General features: G+C 40.3%; 2 protein-coding genes across 5 annotated transcripts in view; both read right to left on the bottom strand.

Moving 5' to 3' along the window:
- Positions 1–9518, bottom strand: part of LOC109473818 (low-density lipoprotein receptor-related protein 12-like) — a 16908-nt gene extending 7390 nt beyond the window's left edge. Inside the window, exons 1-4 of the mRNA XM_019773903.1 lie at positions 9219–9518; positions 6166–6448; positions 4030–4154; positions 2509–2640 (exon numbers count right to left, since the gene is read on the bottom strand). Of these exons, the coding sequence (XP_019629462.1) occupies positions 2509–2640; positions 4030–4154; positions 6166–6448; positions 9219–9285 (607 nt within the window). The 5' untranslated portion in view covers positions 9286–9518. The remainder of the gene's footprint in view (positions 1–2508; positions 2641–4029; positions 4155–6165; positions 6449–9218) is intronic.
- A 2977-nt stretch (positions 9519–12495) lies between these two features.
- Positions 12496–23472, bottom strand: part of LOC109473855 (alpha-N-acetylgalactosaminide alpha-2,6-sialyltransferase 2-like) — a 22060-nt gene continuing 11083 nt past the window's right edge. For 2 of the 4 annotated variants that reach the window (XM_019773968.1, XM_019773978.1), the window contains exons 7-8: positions 20182–20265; positions 18658–19349 (exon numbers count right to left, since the gene is read on the bottom strand). In XM_019773968.1, coding sequence (XP_019629527.1) covers positions 19046–19349; positions 20182–20265 — 388 coding nt within the window. In that variant the 3' untranslated portion in view covers positions 18658–19045. Of the gene's footprint in view, positions 12752–18657; positions 19350–20114; positions 20266–23472 lie in introns of those variants that run through there. The other 2 variants (XM_019773995.1, XM_019773986.1) reach the window with 2 other exon arrangements.

Below are 23472 nucleotides of genomic sequence, written 5' to 3'. Positions count from 1 at the left end.
TTTCTGATTTTCGGTTCAGGGCTGCTTAAAATCGCGAACTTCTTTTCGTTGGCTGGTGTTAAGTGGTAGCCTAATAAGTACTTCACGCAACTTTGCAGCAATTTTTTCAACTAATCGCTCCTAGCCACGGCAGCATCACCCAGATTGTGTTTTGCGCCTCGTAAGAATGCAGTTTTTCACACATTTAAGGTGCGCTGTGCTACTTAATAGGCCATTCACGGCAAAGTAGTGAAGAGTTTGGTGTCGGACTCGTTTGATTCGGAAAGTGCGAGCTCAGTTCTATCACTCAAGGTCAAAATCTGACGTATTCTTCATTTTAATGTAAAGCGGTGAAGCAAAAACGCGACCCCCTGCTGTTTAACTTGGACAACGCATGACGTCACTGCGTGACGTCATCGATCCCAACTTTAAAGAGGTTTCCCGCAAGTATGCAGCACAGAAAGGACGATAAAACCACATCTATCCCTAGCCAAGGACCAGAGCGGGTGTTTCCTTCCATTTTTTCTGATTTGAAAAAAGCGAAACCCCAAAAAAACGGTACTTTTTAATTTCTCCATTGTAATGCTGCCTAGGGGCCGCGTCTTGGCAAAAGTAGCCATAGAACACAGTGTTTTTCACATGACTTTAAACCGCTGCCGCGGGAAAAGTAATGATCGCATACAAGCCAAATTTGGATATATGATAGATATAATGTTTCTGAAGAATATTAAATTTTTTCAATGAAAATTAATCTCCTTAAGGTTCCGGGTCGGAGTTTAATTCTGACCAGAGTCTAAGTAAGTGCGCAGTAAATCGCCGGAAACGTGACTTTGTATGGTATGTTTTGGCCACAAAATCCCTGAAATCGTAATATCTGTGTACATATCTTTGTATTTTCTGGAAAGCCTGTTAGTTGTAGCCTTTATAGGTGGCGTAATGTTGGTGGTCCAGCTAAGACTTCCTGGTATTCGTCCGCGCGGATGGTTATGTGGCCTTTTCGCCTGACCGCCGGGATGGTACGTTCTATATGCGTTCTGGGTGTGTTCGGGCCATCGAAGATAGCGATAAACTTATCGCATCGATTTTAATTAAATTCAAATTTTGGAAACATTAGGTTCTGAGCTTCTTCGAGTACTAAGCCGTTACCCTGGGAAAATTCGTTTTTTCCATGCAGCCATGGTTAAAAATGACGAAAAAAATGACCCCTTTTTTCAAAATGTACTTTGATGTGCCTCATTTACCCCTAAATAAATTGGGCGCAGAAAATATCAATCAAGTGTATTGATAAGCGGCACGGCACCCCTTTCCACCAAAAGAGTGAAAAATTCCAACCCGCGTTTAGTACAGAAATGACAGCCCGTCGGGCTGAGGGTGTCAAATTGCTCGAAATACGGAGGGAAACTCCGGTCCGAGACCTTAAGTTGCTGCCACGTAAAATTTGGTATTGCGTATAAATAAAGAAATATCAGCCTGTAATCCATGACCAGGCGAAGTCACATTGAAATCACATTGCTTTCAGACGCAAATCGCGGTGCGGAAAAACCGATTCAAAACCACCTCTAGAAGTGGTTTGGGATCGAGGCGTTTTCAATGCGATTTGGAGCGTTCAGATGGAGCCACTTGGAACCGGCTTCGGGGTAAACCACATGTAAAGCGCCTTGGGTGACTTCACATAAACATGGCCTTACACAACACAACACCACAGAACTAAATCTGGGTCAAACAGGCGCTTCAGTTTCAATGCAGAGGAATAAGGCTTGAGGTGAAAATTAAGTTTCACCTCCAAAAACACCACTCTTAACACTTTTCAGCCACGTTAGTAAATATAATTTTGTAGCATATTATAAGAATGTGCACTGCCACGAGTGCCAGGTGTGCATCGTTAATGTCCATGCAGAAAATAGGATGTTGTGACAACCATGCATGGGAGAAATCAATGCTGCTACAAAACTGATTCACACAATATACTTACTTGATTTTAAGTGTAGTGTTACTGGTCCTAGGGGTTAAGGTTGCAGTAATTGCAAAAGAAACAGAGACAGAGATAGCTCTGTAAACGTAAAAATGTGCTTTATCATGGGGCTTCGTGCAACAGATATTCTTATACTCACATGCATTTAGCTGACAATTGTAAGTTGGAAAAGATTGTGCAATTGGACAATTTCAGCTGATTTAAGCCTTTAAATTGATTTAAATAAAGGAGCAATAATTACATTTACATCAGTTTTAGTACATGAGCTTGTTGGGATTCCACGATCAGTCTACTACACTTTAATAACCCAAACATAAGGGCAGCAGCATTCTGTGTGGATTCAACACACACGGTACATTGTAGAAGTGACTGAAGCCCTACCTTATTTATGAAAAGGAGTTCCACAATGCTAGCCATGACATGGTCAAATGACTATAGATCTCCATGTAAATTAGTGGAAAAACAGAAAATCTTATAACAACAATACAATCTGTATGCAATAACCTGTGGAAATTGGGCTAAATCTTATCTATGAGGGGGTACATGTTAGTACATACCACAGCCAGCTTCAGCTTTGTTTTCAGATTCGTCACTTCTGTCCCCACAGTCGTCATCGATGTCACACTTCAGTGCCTGGTCGATGCAGCGGTTGTTGGTGCACCTGAACTCGCCTGGCTGGCATCTCCCTCCTACACACACACACACACACACATAATATTGGTTAAGATTAAATAATTTACCAAATGATAGGCTTGTTAAAAAAGCATACGACATTTCAGTTGAAGAAGACCATGACTGGGCTTCTCACATTCAGGACATTTTATGTAAGCATGGGTTCCAAAATGTTTGGGTTAACCCCGCAGTTAATGCCAACCGTTTTGGAATCATATTTAAAGAGCGTCTGAAAGGCACGTTTCTTTCTGGCTGGAGAGAACAACTTAGAAACACTAGTAAACTTCATACATATTCTAAAATCAAAAAGCATTTTGGCATGGAAGATTATCTCACATCAATTTATAATAAATCGTTCGCAAGTAGCATAACAAAACTGAGAATCAGCGCACATTGTCTTCAAATCGAAAAAGGTCGACACCACAACACACCAGCCACTCAGAGACTGTGTCCCACATGTAATGAGAGTATTGAAGATGAATTTCATTTTGTTATGACTTGTCCCACCTATAGAAAAGAAAGAGATACTGTAACATTGTTACAGACTATTACTACAAAGAAAAAGTTCACCCAATCTGGTACACAGTATGATACATTCCATGAATTATTGTCATGTCCAACTACCATATCTGCTTATGTAGGCCAATTTTTGTACACTTTATTCCATAAGCGAGAACATATCATCAATACATGACCATATGGTAACTCAAATACTGTTTAGATAGTAGTTTGTAGTAAGTAAAGTTTTGTAGTATTGTTGTATTACTGCCATACATTGTACCTTGTATGTTAAGTTCATATCACATACACACACACAGGACAACAGTTTATGTACAAGTATCATGTCCTGTCAAAAATCAAATCGTTACCAGCTAAAGATAGCATTAATGTATTATTGTATGATATTCTTCCCTATACATTGATTTTGTTATACAAATACAAACTTTCCTATTTTACAACCTGACTTAGTGACCTCCTCTGCAGGCGTTCCGGGAGCATCATTTTTGGGGGGGAGGGGGGAATTTTTTTCATCACACGTAGATCGCACATGAACTCAAAGTGGACAGTAGGGTCACTACCGGGCCTATTTCGGACATCATTAATAAGAGTATAGACCAAGAATTCCGTAAGGCTCATAGAAAGATCAAGGATGCAGTCCACATCCAGTTGGAATGCGCTGGAATGGATCGCAATGAAGGTTGGGAGCTGCCCAAGTCTTATTTACCCCTACTCTGCAAGGAGGCAGAAGAATTGCACAACTCTCGACCTACATGTAGTCTCGTGTTCTACAGTCGACATCGAAAACTTGGAGGTACATGTTTCTACTTTTCAAAACACTCACTGATTGATGAATGTTCTATTAACTTCTGAAGGTTAACTAGCATTACATGTTACAGTAGGCCTACCTGACACAGATGCATCGTAGAATGTGTTGTAAGCAATCCTGAAACCATCACCGACGTTACCAAACCCCAGCGTGGATGACAGGCGCAGGGACACGGCATTCCCACTGCTAGAATACACCATGTTCCTGGGTAAAAGGCAGGAGGTTAGAAAGTAATGACTCATATTTCATGGTATTACACTCCTCTTTGAAACACCTCACTTGCCGGGCTACAGTGAGTGGTAAACTGGTAATGTAAATTCTGTTTAAGTCAACCTAACGGTTCATACCCTATGTTACGACAGCCCTATGTTACGACAGCCCTATGTTACGACAGCCCTATGTTACGACAGCCCTATGTTTTGACGCCCCCTTTTTTCAACGCGATTATGGCTATATGTTCAGACACCAAATGATAAATTGTAAATGTATTAAGTGTAATGATCTCGAAGGAAATTTTCACGTTATATATTGTCACTGACAGTGTTTCCGCCAAACTGCAGCTGAGAGATCCTGAGAGGCCGTCCAGTTGGGAAGGGCCGGGTCACGAAAATTAATTAAGTTATGGAACACGTCGCGAAAATTAACTGAGGGGCGGGGCATTTGTTTATACTTGTTTACAAGTTGAAACTGTCCACAAGCATTCCACATTTTTTCACAAGAATTGACAAAAAAAAACACTGCTACAAATGGCAACGTATCGTCAGGAATACTTAATTAGGACATTCTGCTGCAAAACTCCGAACATCGGCATCATTTATTTTAATTGTAACCGCCGGTATAACACTACGCTACTTTCTACGGTGTTTCTACCTCTACTTAGTAACATTCCATTAAAGAAATTCATTATTAAGAATTTTTGAGAAAATGTATGTATCCATATGCCGATTTGTGGTGCCTTTCGCGTATTCAAGCAAGCCAGAAGTGTCAGCGAAACGCGGCGTGGACAGCGAACTGCGGCGTGGATTTTCATGCAACCCGCCCGCTACAAGACCATCAAAAACGTAACTCTCAAAAGAGAATTTTCAAATCCGAAATGATTTTGTTCAATCGCGAGGAGAAATATTTGTGGATACATTTTACCGGATGGAAACTTGAAAAACGGGTTTTAATGAGATTAACGTATGCGAAAGGCGCCGACAGCAATTGTTCGACAGCATATAACAATAACAATAGCTGTCGTAACATAGGGCTGTCGTAACATAGGGCTGTCGTAACATAGGGCTGTCGTAACATAGGGCTGTCGTAACATAGGGCCGACCCCAACCTAACATCCGTGTCCATAATATCACCAGGGTCCATAATATCGCCACCTTGAGAAATAGTGTACCCTAGGTATGTACATTTGATGTGTGAAGGAGTGCATACCAAAAGTATGTTGCAGGAAAAATATCTTTACTGTTTCTCAAGGGGGCAATATTATGGACCCTGGTGATATTATGGACACGGATGTTACATGTATAACATACAATCTTATTTTAGCATTGACAGTATATATGGTATTGTGGCTGACATATTAGTAGTAATGGTTTTAAATATTCATTCACAGGTCACTCAATTGCCAGAAAGACACTTCTAGCAGCCATTAAGCAGAATTGGGTTCCTGATATTAACAGTAATATCATACCCAGAACAGAATTAAAATACTTGAATAACAAAGAAGTTTGATTGAAATAGTAATATGTCGCATCATAGCATTATGTCTTCTTTAGAATAGAAGTAAAAGTCATACATTATAAATTATGGTAACAATATTATAGCTATCACAAACTATAATGAAGCTGGTAGCAGAGTGTAGAAGAATCTACATTGTACAACAGATGCTCTTTAGACAGATAGTATTACATATCACAGGACTAGTATTTCCCACTTTTACATTCAAGTCATACAGACAAATTCACATTATTGCATCCTTGATAAACCCTTTATTATTAAAATCCATCTGTTCTTACATTTCAATCATTAGCAACAACGAGAAGCCACAGTACTCACTTTCTAAAAGTTTTTTTCTTCTGTTTTGTGACCAGTGACAGAGAACATATACTTAGCACATACTAGTAGCCCTTCAGAGAATATATCTACAATAGACTAACTAAAAGGTTTTCACCATACATATATAAAATGAACATTGCAACCTGTTAAGGTACATCCAACCCACCTTCCAAGGTAATCATCATCACAACCAGTAAATAAAGACCTCCCCGTGGCTCCCCTTCCATCGTAAGCCGTCAGCGTATCCATACATGCCAGACTGGATCCTCGCAGGTCAATCTTGTCAATACGCAGGTTAATGCGGAGCCTGGGGTCGGCTGAGGCCAGGGTCATGATGCAGTCATAGTTACTCTGGTACCCGTCTCCAATCCTCCATTTTATAATCCCAGAATCCTTCATTCCAACATTCTTGGTCTGACCACACATGTTGTACATGTACAGGAAGCTGCCTGAAATAGAGGGAAAAAACAATACATTTTTGGAGACCTCATTCCTCTATGAAATATTTAGAGCTTTCGTAAATGTTTTTGATTGTGTACATCTCTTTAGACTAGATCTGTTTAAAGTTAATGCCAAAAATCACAAAAATCTTCAATAGTGGCTTGTTCATTTTATCAAGATTTCCTCAGAAGTTCGGTCCTCAGTTTAGCAGCTGTACACGTGCTGTCATATGTTACATGACAGGACATTGTCATACAACAGTGAGGAGTGAGGGGGGGGTGTAGGCAGACTTCATTGTTTTGTACCTTCTAATGGCACAGGATTGCAAGGGTCTGGAGCTGCTGCCATTCAGTGCTACCCAACAGCACCAGGTGTGGCTGCATGTATATTGGACTGTAACTGTAACATTAGAAAGAACCCCTACTCATTTTGATAAGTGTGCAGTCACAGTTAGGATATATCATTGTGGTGGGCTCTTTAATGGAGTACTAACCTCCAGAAGGGAGTGCTATTTTCCGATACATCATGCTGCAATGATTACATAACTAGCCGACTTTTCACATAATTTTGCTTGTACGACTTGTGCGGCGCATGTTTGTTAAAGCGATATCAATATCAATTTTCCCCCATGCTGAACCACAACAGATACATCCGGGAACTCTGGCTTACGCAATACTCATACACTTCAAGTCAACATAAACATTTTTCGGCGAAAATGGTAGGAGACAAGCACACTAACAAGCTGATTATTGAGAAATTGCTTGCTTTACTTTGCTTGACCTGTGGCTTGAATACTATAACATCAGGATGTCTAATGCAGTGAGCGCCAGTGTCATCCTGCGTGTTTTGATTTTAACTTATTTGCATGTAACAGTTAAGTATTTAATTGAACAGATAATTAGATTAAGACACTTATGGATAAGAACTAGATTATGCTGTTTTTTTCATCGTCAATATTTTCGGCATAAATAAGGGGCGATAAGGACATCAAGAAGGGCAATGGTTGGTAGGATACCAAAGAACACAAAACGGTACGAAGTTTTCTTATCGCCCCCAAAATAAGGTCTGTAACGTAACTTTTTGTTTAAAACATAGATGGGGTAGCGTGTTGTATTCTGGGATAGTTTTGGGAGTATTTGGAGAGTTTGTCCTGGATTCGATGCGTTTTAAGACTTGCGCGCAAAATGGGCTTTTAATTGTATACTGTAAAGTAATGTGCATTTTTCACTTACTAAAATCAATGCCTGTCGGAATATAGCACCCCCTTCTGGAGGTTAGTACTCCTTAAATGTGTTTGCACAGTGGCTCTCAAACGTGTCAAAATTGTCATGTTTGTGGTAGCATGTTGGAATTCTTTTTAGAGTAATATGTAGTTTGTAATGCTAAAATACATTGTTATCCCCAATGAGGGCCTGCAGGCCCTTTTTTGTTAACCGTTATGGGCTATTTTAATTCACCGTTAATCGTTGCCGACCCGCTCTAATTCAACAGTGTTATTGGTATATTCATCGTGAAGCGTCATTGATCGTTTTAATTCTACGTAGAGTGTTATTTGTCATCCTAAATTCAGCATTAAGCGTTACTGAATAATTCTTCGTTACGTGTAGACCTGCGTACTAGTAGTCAAACCTCAAGTTGCCGTCATCACTTTGCCTCTCAAAATGTAGGAAAATGCATTATTGAAGGTTTAAAAATGCAAAATTTCCCAGGGGAGCATGCCGCCCGACCCCCCTACCTTCTGCTCTCGGTCACACTCTCCAGCATTTCTGGATGCACTCAGGGACATACCAAGGCAGGCGGGGGCACAGGGAACACTAGTGTACATTTAATGCACACTTCGTTACATATATTTCGTCAGCAATCACTCTTTCTCACCAATTCAGAAAACGAATCTAGTGGAGTATTCATATCAATTTACCGTTAATCGTTGTCAGACCTGCTGAATTTACTGTTAACCGTTGCCAGGACCCCCCCATGCAGACCCTCCCCAATGAATAATATTACCATGGTAGATACACAACCAAATTTTAATGAACATACTTCCAGGTTTAACGAAATATTCTGGACAGAAAGTTATGACAGAAAATTATCACTAAGAATTGAAATATCCCAATAAATACTTCATATTTTGCATGACATAGCTGTATGCATATGTATAATAGTATAACATTCCTGGCAAATTCCTAGAATTCTTATTAAGGGATTACAAACTATTCGGCTCGCCCCTGAGGTGTCACCAAAAATAGTCACAGGCAGCACTTAGTGTTGAAATGTATTTTCACAACTGTGCACTCATCATAGGATTTCCACTGCCATTTTCGTCGTGTTGGATTAAACATGCCAACATGCGGCTGCCTGTATTGTCGCTAATTATTATAACCCGAATAAAAAGCCCGTGACACGCCGTTTTGAGGGATCCCGGATCATAGATATCGTTAAACGGAAATAGTCAAATGACTGGTCAAATTGTACATTTAAAAATTGTTGGGCCGGATCAAGCATATATAAAAAAATCATAAATGGCTCCATGTTATTGTGAAAATGTTCTGCAGTGCACAAGAGGAATTAGACCTCTGCAAGAAAAGAGATTTATTAATTCAAAATTCACAGGGTAGCATAAAAGCTCTTTGCATCTCAGTGCCTGACCGCAAATCTGATTCTGAACGGTTCAGAATTTAATAGATTTGCGGCCGCGCACTGAGATGACCGGAGCTTTCATGCTATCATAAACGAAACGTTATATGTACGACAGACAGTCAATTAGATCACATCAGTCACCTTTTGCCGCCTGACATCCCTGCGAAGCGAGGACGATGACCAACGCGCAGAGAAACAAGGACGACATCGCTGCCACACCCAGCCTCCCTCAGCACACAGACCTTCTGCTTCCTCCGCGGTCAATCCTTTCCGGGAATGCACCGGAAGTAGATGCGTTTTATGTCAGGAGCGTTTCCTGGAACGTCACGAAGCACGCGAGAACAGTGTGGGAGCCCTGAAGTCTCTATCTACATACACACACGTACAGCTCCACAGAGTTGATGTCAGATGGGAAAATAGTAGGTCTTGACCAGATAGCTTTAACGCAGGCCATAGTGTTGCAAACTGCAATTCTTCTATGGCTCCGTTCAGTAGTGAGTTCAAGGCGGCTGGCTGGCTGGCGGGCGGGGTAGCCTGATTAAATCGCTTTACGGTTGCCGGCCGCCCAACATCCCATACTATGACTACCCAAGAATAGGTCATCAGACTTGTGGAGCGGTGACAATTATTTTTGAGGGGAGCGCTGATACGCTATTTACACGGGCTACTAAGTATGTACTAGTCACAATCCTCATAAAAATAGCAAGCGTAGTAGTAGAAGTGTTTTCCAGTCAGTAATTGTCTGTTACCTATTACTGTATTGTACCCGACCTGATGATGATGTATTGTACCGTATAGTATCTTTGGCTATGTAAAAGCAATTAGCCTTCCGAAGGCGGGCATAGAAAGAGACTTACAGGCTCTAAATAAAAAAAAAGTAATGGCCGCCAGATGAATATTGCGACGATGTCGGAAGATGGGCAACTCCGCTCCTCCTTTGTATCTGTGGTAGGATGAGGAACAACGAATAGCGATATCTTTAAAAAAACGGCCAAATTTCCAAGACCTCATTATCTTCCAAATGATGTTACGATTGACGAATTTTATTTCTTATTGATTGTGCAAATAAGATCCTCATTTGCATGAATTAAACTAGAGATCGGAGATCTCATGTCTTCGTCAGAGGGACATTGTTCTAGATAAACGACCGTTTTTACCTCCATGAAAAATGGAGGTATTGTTTTTGGTGTGTCTGTCTGTATGTCTGTGTGTGTGTCTGTCTGTGTGTGTGTCTGTCTGTGTGTGTGTCTGTGTGTGTTTCCGCAACTTTGTAGTCGGCATAACTTCAGAACGCCTTTATGGATTGTGATGATATTTGGTATGATGGTAAGTCTTGGAAAGACAAAGGTCAAGGTCAAGCTAGTATGGGCCTCCTGGTGGATGACCTTGGTACTGCAGCAGAACTTCCGGTTTTTGTATCTTTTGTCCTGAACAAGCTATGGTCTTGACTTTTTGGTGACAGATAGCTTTTCCTGTCAGGAATAAGTGGCGTAAAGTTGGTCCCCCTAGCAGCTTGTTCTGGAACTGCAGGTTGGTTTCTGGTAAAACTTTCAAAGCTAATAAGTCCAGATTGGAACAACGTATTTTCATCATTTTTGGTGTGTAGGTACCTGAGAGACAGCTGTACATGATTAAATGCAAATTATGCAAATGGAGACTTAATTTGCATAATTCATGAGGAAATTCTATAATTACAGTGTTTCATATAATGGTACTGCTATACATGTAATCTATTAATCTGTGGCAGGCGGAACATCAACAGATACCAATTATGCAAATGATGACCTAATTTGCATAATCAATGTGAAAATTCTGTGAATCCTTATTGGTGAATGATGGGAATTTTATACCTCGTAACATGTGTAAGTTACTTAAAGGTTTGCATCACTATGCATATATTATATTAATGTAGAGGTTATTTGCATAATTAATGAGGACAAAGCAAGCCCATATTTCATGGAGGTATGAGATCTCGGAACTCTTGTTTAATACTAGAAATCAATTTGGTCTAGAGTACAAAAGAATATCTGGAACTGTTACTCAGACACACTGTCGCCGTTTTAGGCCCCGTAAGCTATTTGATTTTGGACTACTGTTACTGGAAAAAATACAAAAAATTCTGCTTACTGTATTATGATCAGAGTGTCACGACAGTGTCGCAAAATGAAGATGCGATTAAAGGAAATCAAAACAGGGCGAGATTTATTGCTGTTTTCGTTTGTTGTTACACTATGTTCTTTATTTGCGTCCTAACCTTTGTATTCCCACAGTAAGTATATTCCAGATATAAGTATCGTAATCAGTTTGTTTGGCTCTTCATGTATTTTATCGCACTTTTGAAATACATTTAAGGTCTCCACGCAGTGGACGTCATCCATAAAAATTACTTGGTCTGGCCTTACAATTTAGGGAATGACCTGACACATGTCCAACTTTTCCTCCCCCTCCATGACAGTACTTATAGGACCGCCCCTCAAAACCTTCCATAACGCATTATCCTACATTTTGCGACGCAAAGTAACGCCGACCACTTGACGTTTCACTATTTGTACGCAAAACATACTACTGCAATACGCAACTAATGTAAGCAAAGGGAAAAAATAAACACATACCATATAGTTAGGGTCTCGACACCGAGAAATCCAAGGAAACTTCACCATGAAAGAAATACTGTTCAGAACTGTAACCTAGCTCATCGAACACACAACACTGCTAAATTTCATTAACTTCCATCCACATATACACAAGTTATCCTGCTCACAAGAAAATTAAGAAAATACCCCCCGCAGTGACAACGAAACCCCCCACGAAGACCATTAACGAACTTAACCTTGGTCCCGACAATAGTAATCTGCCCACCAAAAATTACAAGCAACATTTTACAAATACTTGAGTTATTTCGCTCACAAGCCACAAACACAAAAGGTGCACTAACGTGACGCACGGACCCCCCACGAAGCCGAAACTTGTACTTGACTTTGGCCTTAACAACGGTAATCTGCCTGCCAAAAATCATGGACGTCCAATCATGCCTGCCAGAGTTATATCACAAAATCCGCAGTCGCCCACAATGCGGCGAGACAATTTCATAGTCCTTCTGAAGAAGACAATGAAGACTGTAATTTTCTCGGTGGCACAGAAAACTGCCCAGGGTGTGAGCAGTCCCCAGTCCTAATTTTCTTTGGAGAAAAAAATCTTCCTATTGGATTATTTCTGATTCAAAATTTGAGTGGACTTGGAATGTTACTTAATAAATGCTAACTCCACGTCCTGAGCCTAAACACATTTGTGAGCAGAATTGAAGAGAAGTAGAGGGAAAAGTATACAGTATACAGTGTATTCAAGAAGTCATTAGATCCAAACAGATAAGCAATATAATTGGTCCTGCTAATTGGTCTTGTGGTAGTAGACGGAATGACAGGTTGTATCGTGTTTTGCTACTGATCGATGGGATTGAGCAGTTCTCAAACAACCGTTTGGAAAAGCCCAGCTTAAGTCGCATTCCAATACAATGCCTTTAAATTACGTTGCACATGTAATTACTGATATGATGCGTATCCCTCAGTCGAGGTAGACAGCCCAGAGGCGGTGGCCTATGCTCTAGCAGGAGCGAGCTGGTTGAGGGGTCGACGTCCGGTCAAAGGTGTTTCATGATGCACCTGATCTGCCTCAGGCTGGAGTGGTGATAAGCATGAAAAGAACGAGAGAATAATGAATTCTGCTGTCAGAGTGTGGAAGGGTACATATTTTACCACAGGCCAAACCTTAAAAAACACAATACAGCATGTAATTATGGAGCTAAAGTTAGAGTGAAGAAACAAGTGACCTGCAAGTGATGGGATGATCTATGAGTGATGAGAAGACACATCTTTTGTTTCTTATCACAGGGAGCCTACTAGTAAAGAGGGCCTGTCGAGATCTGAATACTTATCCCATTTATTTAGTACTGAAATATATTTCACTGAAAAAAAAACACGTTAATTTACCAAATAGAAAATTTCTAAATCTCTTTCTGGTAATTTAATGGGATAACAGGGGTGCTATTCTTTCCAGCCAAATAGATACGCAGATTCACAGCTTAGCCAACAATACTTCCGTGCGCCAGAAGTCATGAGCTGTGCAAAAACTGCATGTTTGCTGGGTATTATGCACAGCTGACAAGTAAGTTGGATGTTGTAATAGTTGGCAGTTAACGTAGCTCAATATAGGTATCATTTCTAGTTTTATGATGTCAAAATGTGAAAATGTAGGAATCTTGTTCTTTTGGCCCGCCTTTTTTTCGCCCTATCGCATTAGATTTGGAGTCTGCGGAGGATGTCATGCATAAAATTTACTTGCTGTGGCCTTATCCAGTAAGTTGATATTGAGGTCAACTTATAATTTCCTCAATGACGTTATACCAGGCTACATGCACCAACCAATCAGAAGTAACCACTTATTTCTCATTTGCATAATCTCAGTGTGGAAGAGTACATATTTTGCTTCCCGTCTCCATTTTTTCATCGAGCCATTCTGACATCTTCAGACGAGTTATCTGACGATCCAGGGACTTACCTAAGGTATTTACCAAGTTACTCTACCAGCTAAGTCTATCTGTGTGCTGTCTGCACATGTGTTTACATTTAGTAACAAGTTTCAGAAGCATGTGAATATGCAGTGCTTCAGCCCGTCACAATTTCACAAATCTAACATCCCGGACACTAGCCGAACGTCACCCAACCATGGTTAGGAGTAAGTCGGAGCAAAGTCGGCTGGTGTTCGGTGAATTCGGCTTCTAAATTAAGTAGCCCTTCTTGATTTGCTACTACCTCTTTGCCAATTGCAAATGTTTCAAAATGTTTAAAACTTCGAGGGTTGGGTGGCAGATAAAACCATGGTTGGCTGTTATTCGGCCCTACATGTACAGGTCAGCAGAACACCAGCCAACCGTTCGGGAGTAAGTCAGCAGTGTTCGGGCGTGTTCGAGGGTATAGTTTGACTCACATTTAACTCAAATTCATTTCCCTTTATATACAAACGTACGCTTTCCCACGTGGTTTTGTATGTATGAAATAGTCGTGCCTAGGTTTAGAATAATCCTGTTTATTTCGTTTAATCCCCCCAGTTGAAACTGCACCATGAAGCTGTTTGTCTGCACACTGCTTGTGACAATCGTTAATGATTAAAAATCATATTTAAAAGTCTAATATGCATCTGAAAATATCCACTCAAACCTTTTTCCTTCACCCTCAGGTGAAACTGCACCATGAAGCTGTTTGTCTGCGCGCTGCTTGTGACGGTTGTTGTGGCGATGCTGGTTGATGACAGCGAGGGATTGTGGAGTGGAAGTACAAGCAAGTTGGAAGGTAATATATTATAAGTTTGGACTTTTGAAACATTCGCTTAGGCCATACTAATCTAATTAGTTGTTTTTCTTTATTCTTCATTCAAAAAACAGTGGGTCAGCATAGCAGCAGTACTTAGCTTCTCGGATTCGCCCACTTCATTTTTTTCTGATTTGCAAAACGTTGGCGCGGCGGCAGCTAGCTACGTCACACTAAACGACTTGTTACACTCAATCTTTGCAAATTTAACTACAGAAGTTGTTTATAAAGCTCTCTAGTGATGATGCCCCTACTGTGCTTGGTGCAGGCAACGAGTTCCGCTCTACTACGGTAGTTCTTAGAAAAGATGACTTTTTGAACACCTCAATTCTTGGTTAATAACTTGGTTGATATTTGAACGCATGACTGTTTCTTGTTCTGTGCCCATCCTTCCAGCGGATATTGCAGAGCTGGAGCTGAGGGAGGTTGTGGAAAAGGCGAGGGAACTGCTGAACATCATCGAGAAGCGTGATGAGCTGGAGGCACGGGAGCTCCAGGAGGAGGAAGACTGTAAGAAATTAATCTCACTTTTGCTCCTTTTTTTCTTGCAAGACTCCTGTATGTAACAGTCTTCCCTTATTCGTCCAAATGAAAATATGTTATATTAAGGGTTTTTTTTTATTGATGTGACGCCCTAATTGACATGGGGACAAAAAAGTCCACAGTTTTTCCAATATGACTGTTAAAAGTATCACAGAATAAGGAGTTAATAAATTTTGTATGTTAACGTTCGGCACTGCACAGTTTGTCGCGAGGCTCTGATTCTTGCTAATCATATAGTTGACTTGAACAATTTTTGCATATGCGTTGCCATACATGATTTGACATGTTCTTATTGTGCAAGAAATCCGCAGATAAGAAGTTGCTTCAACATGCATGTGCTAAAAATTTTTATTCCCGGCCTCAACGTTGGTTGAGATAGTAGTAGTTATGCTTATTTTCCTGCTGCTACTAGTTTGTGTTTCTTTGTTTAAGCTTTGTGAATTGTCCTTTTTTACAGATACCCGAAAGCGACGCTAACTCCTATAACCAGTGCAGCCTAACGGATGAACTGAAGACTGGAGTTTTCAGTGGCAGCAAAAAGACTGGATTGCACGCTAGGTTGATGAGTAAATCTTTCACGAAGTTTATTCAATAAATCCTACTGGAGAAAACATGAATGGAATGGTCGCTGTTTTTATTTGCATTATTCATTTTGTTTAGTGAAATTAACAAACTGGAAAAACTTAGACCCAGTCTCGGTGCTTTGTGTTCGTTTTCTTTTCAACACCGACTTAAAACAGCCATTTTAATACTCACTTCTTGTTATAGGACATTCTTGATAATAACGGATATAGAAAATTAATGACAACTTATGAGTTCATCTGTTATTGGCCAGCCTACATATTCTGTGTTTTTTTTCATTTTGTTCTGTGCGATAAAGATTGTCCAGTTCTAGGCCACATCGGGTGGCCTAAATTCGTTACCACTTCTACCTGACTCAAAGCGCCTCGTTCCTGACTCACAGCGTCTTTTGTTTTGTTAATTATCCCCTCCAGTTATTTTTTGATTGATGACAGCGCCCATTGTTTATCCATAAATGCCCCTCCTATTTTGCTACCACCCCTTTGTCTCTGACTACATTGGTGTGACAGGCCAGAAGGTCAAAATATTTCGCCATGATTGGCTCTTCTGTAGAAAGTGCCGCTTTCAGAGTCACCCAGGCACTCTGTTGGTCCTTTTGCTTTTAAATCCGAACTCTTCTTCTTTGATGAATAAAGGTAATGCCATCCCTTCTATCCATAAACATTGTGCGGTTAAGAAACACTAGAAATCCCGTGCACACCATCTAAATGAAGAAATGAACTAGAGGTCGGAGATCTCATGTCTTCGTCAGAGGGACATTTTTCTAGATAAACGACCGTTTTTTAATACTAGAAATCAATTTGGTCTAGAGTACAAAAGAATCTCTGGAACTGTTACTCAGACACACTGTCGCCGTTTTAGGCCCCGTAAGCTATTTGATTTTGGACTGTTACTGGAAAAAATACAAAAAATTTTGCTTACTGTATTATGATCAGAGTGTCACGACAGTGTCGCAAAATGAAGATGTGATGAAAGGAAAGAATCAAAACAGGGCGAGATTTATTGCTGTTTTCATTTGTTGTAACACTTTGTTCTTTTATTCAATTTGCTTCCTAACCTTTGTATTCCCACAGTAAGTATATTCCAAATCTAAGCATCGTAATCAGTTTTTTTTGGCCCTTCATAAATTTAAGGTCTCCACGCAGTGGACGTCATCCATGAAAATTACTTGGTCTGGCCTTACAATTTAGGGAATGACCTGACACATGTCCAACTTTTCCTCCCCCTCCATGACAGTACTTATAGGACCGCCCCTCAAAACCTTCCATAACGCATTATCCTACATTTTGCGACGCAAAGTAACGCCGACCACTTGACGTTTCACTATTTGTACGCAAAACATACTACTGGAATACGCAACTAAAGGGAAAAAATAAACACATACCATATAGTTAAGGTCTCGACACCGAGAAATCCAAGGAAACTTCACCATGAAAGAAATACTGTTGAGAACTGTAACCTAGCTCATCGAACACACAACACTTATATATAGCACAAATATCCTATGCAAAGGAGGCTTACTGCCTATAACCAACCAAAAGAACAAAAAAGGAACAGAAAACTGAATACCAAATAGTATACAAATAACATGGACAGCTGACAACTGTTCTGCTTGTACCGACCAATGGCCATAAGGTCGTTGACCTACATAAAAGGCAGATCTAGCACAACTATACAGCAGTTGTCATACTCTGATAATTGGCCATAAGGTCGTTGACCTACATACAAGACAACGCCAGAAGAACAAAAAACAAACAATATAACTTCTTTTCCACATTCCTATAAAACAAAAGAGTTCAAACTTACACCACTAAATCTATATTACTATACCTATACACCATACAAAAATCTAGACTAATGCCACATCGGAACTTGAACTACAAACAAAGAAACAAACAAACACAAAAGGTCTATTACGGGGACATAACGACCCCCACGACTCTCATATTTGCACTTAATCTTGGTGATCACCACAGTAACATGCCTGCTAAATTTCATTAACTTCCATACACATATACACAAGTTATCCTGCTCACAAGAAAATTAAGAAAACGCCCCCTGCAGTGACAACGAACCCCCCCCCCCCACGAAGCCCATTAACGAACTTAACCTTGGTCCCGACAATAGTAATCTGCCCACCAAAAATTATAAGCAACATTTTACAAATACTTGAGTTATTTCGCTCACAAGCCACAAACACAAAAGGTGCACTAACGTGACGCACGGACCCCCCACGAAGCCGAAACTTGTACTTGACATTGTCCTTAACAACGGTAATCTGTCTGCCAAAAATCATGGACGTCCAATTATGCCTGCCAGAGTTATATCACAAAATCCGTAGTCGCCCACAATGCGGCGAGACAATTTCTTAGTCCTTCTGACGAAGACAATCAGTTGATCATATTCTCCACCCACTGGTGACAGTCTTCTCATGACATAGAAGGCTATTACTTCTGTCTCATGACATAGAAGGCTAGATCATTCTAGCATTTCCTCATGAATTATGCAAATGAAGTTGTGATTTTAATAAGTTATCTGTTAAAGTTGTTGAATAGATTCTGTTTAAATATGTTCACTTAACTTCCAAATCCAGCACATGTGAGTACGACATTCTCGGCAGTTTCCACGGCATTCTCTCATTAATTATGCAAGTCAGGTCTTTATTTGTAAACATAATCAATATCTGTCGATGTTCCTCTCGTTCTCAATTACATATGTCACAAGTTAGAATACTAGTAGTCCTATCTTGGACGTAGCCAATTGATAGCCAGAGACCACATCCTCTTGCAAGAACACACTTGACACATGGCAGAACGTCTGGCAGATGGAAAGACATCCTGTCAAATTACGTTATGCGCGTTACTCACAAACATAAGCCCAACCGTAAGTATTTAGGGGTTATTTTGAACAATCAACTTTCCTGGTCCCAACATATACAACATATCACCTCCAAAGCGAAGAAGTCTTTGGGTTTTGTCAAACGATATCTCTTTTATTTTATTTTATTTATTTATTAATCTTACAAACAAATGGGTAGTCCCTTCAGCCGTTGAGGCTGATTTCCAAGGAGCCCATGGAAACATGATACATGTACAAGAAATAATGTAACATAAAATGATGATAATGAAACGTTCAGTCAGAGGTGGTCAGAGGTCAAATTCCAAATAATACGAACTTAGAAATACTCTAAAGTTGTCCCAAATCTGTGAAATAAAATGCATACACAAGATTGGTTAGAAAGAAAAGATACAAGTTCAGTACAAAAAAGAAAGCCTTTCACTTGTTCCTTGTGGAAGTATAGCTTTAAGTGAATGCAGCGGCTTTTCTCTCATCAATCCATGATGAGCTTATTTACATGCAAATGTATGAAGCGCCTACATTATACTACTAGTATTCAGACAGTCAGATGATATCAATTTGTTGAGTTTAGGTTAATGCGACTAGGATACAAATGGCCTAGGATACAAATTTATTTTTTCGTCAGTTTATTTTTGGCGAGGTGGTTGCTTCAGTTTTGTTTCCTCTATACAAGGCCATAAGCCCTGCTTTGTCTAGTTCATCCCATAATTTCATTTCCATCTTAAAATCATGATTGACATAAAATACAAATTTCTGCCAGTCTTTCTCGTAATAATGATCGCTGTACTGTGCGTGATCGGCAGTGAGGAAGCCATAGGCGTCCGTGACGTCACAGGTATGCAAGGCGGCCAGTAACATCATGGCTCCCTTGGAGGGTTGGTAGATGCCTTCGAACCGTCCATAGCCACGGGAAGAGTTCAGCCAACTGAAATTATAACAGCCTGGTATCCAGTCTGATTCGTGGTCGGGGCCGAAAGAGCTCGCTTCCCGGTGTGTATTTCACGAGAGATGGATTAGCCATCCACGAACATCGTGTTGGGGGGAAACCAAATCCCCAAGCATACCGTCTCTCCTACCGGGACGGTCTGTTGCACTGGGCGGGGGAAGCTATTAGAGCCCCCAAAGTACAACCTGCCATAACACCCCAATACCCCCAATCACGTAAGACTGGATACCAGGCTAATAAGAGATGCCTATACGTTAAAACACTACAGTATTGAGTGCACGAGCCAAGACCTTCTGGGAACAACTTCTTGAAATAATGTGTGAACTTCTACAAGCAGGCGTTGTCCAAAAACGATCTCCAAGATTGAAAAGGAAGACCAGTTAAATGTTTTTGCATTCTATCTGTTTCTCTATATTACAAAGTGGTCATTATAAATAATAAGAATGACCTTTATTGTACATTCATGCCCTATTGGGCTAAGTACAGGTGAACAGATGAAATGGTAATATAACGGTTTGTAGTACAAATAGCTCTAAAACTACACTAATACAGAGGTTCGGCTTCTTCTCGTTTCTTTGTGATGTTAAAAATATAATTTGAAAAGGGGTTTGTTTAATACAGGATGATGAAAGCGCATAACTTAAAAAAGATAAAATTTTTCAATATCAGTCAAGTATTGGAAGTACAGGAACGTACTTGTAATACATCTAAAAAGATCATTTCCATCATTACTATATAAACTACAATCAACGACAAAGTACTAGTGGGCTTCATCTTCTACTTTGTTATAAGAAGGTAGATCCACACTTACTGATACTTCAGATACCTCATGAAGTCAGGATGAAGCATCCGGAACTTCGTACTCGCAGGCTTCACACCATACTCAGACGGGGGCCTGGAGTTACCATTTTGTAACACAAAATGCAATTCTTTAATCAAAGATACATATCTGAAATTAATGCAAGATTAACGTTTACAATGTCTACCAAACACCAGGTGTATTTTGTGACACGAGGCCTGTTTGGTTTCTAAAATAAAGACACTTAAATTTAACTACTATATAAATCATAAACAGGAAGTTAGGAAGGGGTTACAACAGGGGGAAGAAAAACAGAGACTCGCATCAGAACACAGACGCTTTAAGCGTAAAGCAAAAAAAAATAAGCACATGATGTAGAAGATGATTCTTCTTCATGGTCCTACGAGACCGATGAGATGCCTACTACTAAATCATGTGGTTCAAGGGACCGAGGCTTCATGTCTCTATGTACACTCAGGAAAATACTCCCAAGACTCGGGTAGAACATATATATATGTCCAAAAGTTTCCTACACTGTGCAATCATTGGTACATCCGTTCTGACTTCCGGGGCAGTGTCGGAGGCGCGTGGCAATGTGAAAATAAACGAAACTGGAAGCTTTGAAAGCTTTCATTTTATTTAACATAGGCCTAGAAAACTTTTTCCGGGTTTCTGATTGCTGGCATTTAAACCAAATGACCTGAAATTCGGTATAAGGGTGACTCGTCTTTACTTACACAGACATTTATTTGACCACAGAACGTCATTTGCGCTTTTCGCATATACCACTATTAAAATGGTAGAATTTTGGACTTCTTGGCAATTTTCTGATCAAAAATATGTATTTTGGGCTTCTGTGCCCTAGCCCTTGCCTTTATTCATGCTTTTATTGTGTGTCCTTTTCAGTTTCAGTTTTCAGTTTTATTCAGATCCACAATTAGCCTCATAAGAGGCTATTCTTCCTGTGGTCTGCACATTCATATTTACATACATATATTACAAACGTACAAAACATTACAAAATTAACAGTACATGGCAAACTTAACGTAATTCACTATTTACAACCCAGTACTTTGCTAGTTGCCTTTGTTATTCCACAACTGTGACATCCTGTATATAAAGCGCTTTTTCTGAGAGTTTGATTTTGGTTTTGGTAGTCTGATTTTGTTTGTGCTGGTTGAACGTGTTCGGTACTTGTGAATCTCGGACTGGAATGTGATTTTGTCATACAAGGCCTTTGGTTGTTTGGTGAGCATGATACGTTTAAATGTGACAAGGCTTCTCTGTTGGATTCTGTCCCTGACAGTCAGCCATCCCAAGGTCTTCAGCATGGTGTCCACATGTGCATCCCGATCACAACCAAGAGCTAGCCTTGCTGTCTTGTTCTGATCCACCTGTAGTCTTCTTATGTTGTTCTGTGTTGTGTTTCCCCATACGGAGCAGCAGTAGTCTATATGTGGGATTATTAAGGCGTTGACTACGGCTATTCTCTGCCGATGTGGTAGTAAGTCCTTAACCCTTCCCACCTGTGCCAAGCTTTTGTTGCACTTCTTAACTATGTGAGCAATGTGGTTGTGAAGGATGAAGTCCAAGTAGCCTTACTGAGGGACATTGTTCTAGACGTTGTCCCACTAGCTCCAGCTCCAAAGGTGGTGCTTGCCTGGTTTTCTTTGTTGTTCCCACAAGCATCGTTTTCGTCTTTCCATCATTTAGTTGTCTTCGTCAGAAGGACTATGAAATTGTCTCGCCGGAGTGTGGGGAACTGCGGATTTTGCGTTATAACTCTGGAAGGCATGATTCGACGTCCATGATTTTTGGCAGGCAGATTACCGCTGTTGAGGCCAAAGTCAAGTACAAGTTTCGGCTTCGTGGGGGGTCCGTGCGTCACGTTAGTGCACCTTTTGTGTTTGTGGCTTGTTAGCAAGATAACTCAAGTATTTGTAAAATGTTGATTATAATTCTTGGTGTGGTGCTTACTATTGTCAGGACCAAGGTTAAGTTCGTTACTGAGCTTCGTGGGGGGTTTCGTTGTGACTACAGGGGGCATTTTGTTAATTTTTCTTGTGAGCAGGATAACTTTTGTATGTGTGGATGGAAGTTAATGAAATTTGATAGGCATGTTACTGTAGTGGTCTCCAAGATTGAGTTCAAAGATGAGAGTCGTGGAGGTCGTTATGTCCCCGTAATAGGACCTTTTGTGTTTAGAAATCCCCCACCTACATCTGCTTGGAGACAGCCGACAGCTGGATATAGCCGGGAACCCCATAATGGGATGGGATCAAATGACGTTACATCGAGGGATTGTACTATAACTTCAGCAGGGGGAGGATAGGTTGGACATATGTCAGGTTATTTTCTACGGCCACACCAAGTAATTGCAAAAGGATGACGGATGACGTCCACTGGAGACCTTAAATCTAATTACCTTAAATTTAAGGCAAGCGCGCAGTAAAAACACGAAGGGCCGAAAAATGAGATGCCTAGATTTGGAATATACTAACTGTAGAAGTACAAATGTTAGGACACAAAGAACACAAGTCTTCTATTTGTCATAAAGACAAATTAACAAAACAGCAGCCAGTAGTCACCCTGTTCTGATTCTTTCCTTTATAACATCTTCTCTTATTTTGCGGCGCTGTCGTGACACTTTCAACACAGTAAGAATTTCTTGAACGTTTTTTTTTTCCAGTAACAGTCCAAACTCAAATAACGTAGGGGGGGGGCTAACACGGGTGACGACGCATCTGTATAATCTGCGGCAAACTGTTTCAGGGTGTTCTGTACCATAAAAATAGTACAGAGATTCTTTTGTTCTTTAGACCAAATTGATTATTAAAAAGAGTGAAGAATACGCATGTTAATTTCTCTAGAACGATGTACCTCTGACGAAGACGTGAGATCTCCGACCTCTAGTTTCATTTATTTTGCAAGTCAGAAAAAAAATGAAGAGGCAAATCTGAGAGCCAACAAATTAAATTGGTGTGGCCTTAATAAATAAGAATGCTTGCAGATATGATATAATTCAAGCTGCCCATGACCATGAGAAAATGTTTTGTCCTGTTGTAGGGACTTCCATCTCCAGCTGAGCAGAGACAACAGTATGTTCAGCAGGGACTTTCAGTTAGAGACGTCAGGAGGGATTCAACACATGGACCTGTCACATATCTACTCTGGACATGTCGTCGGTAAGGATAGGATAGAGATGTCATAGTAGATATTCCAACGGAATTATCGTATACTATTATTAGTATAATATCTGTATAGTATAACATTCTAGAAGATGATACTGACCTATACATGAAG

This window comes from Branchiostoma belcheri, unplaced genomic scaffold (genome assembly GCF_001625305.1).
Source record: "Branchiostoma belcheri isolate BF01 breed outbred unplaced genomic scaffold, Haploidv18h27 scaffold100, whole genome shotgun sequence".
Lineage (NCBI taxonomy): Eukaryota > Metazoa > Chordata > Leptocardii > Amphioxiformes > Branchiostomatidae > Branchiostoma > Branchiostoma belcheri.
The sequence above is the reverse complement of the archived record's forward strand: the minus strand, read 5'-3'. Positions and strand labels throughout refer to the sequence as shown.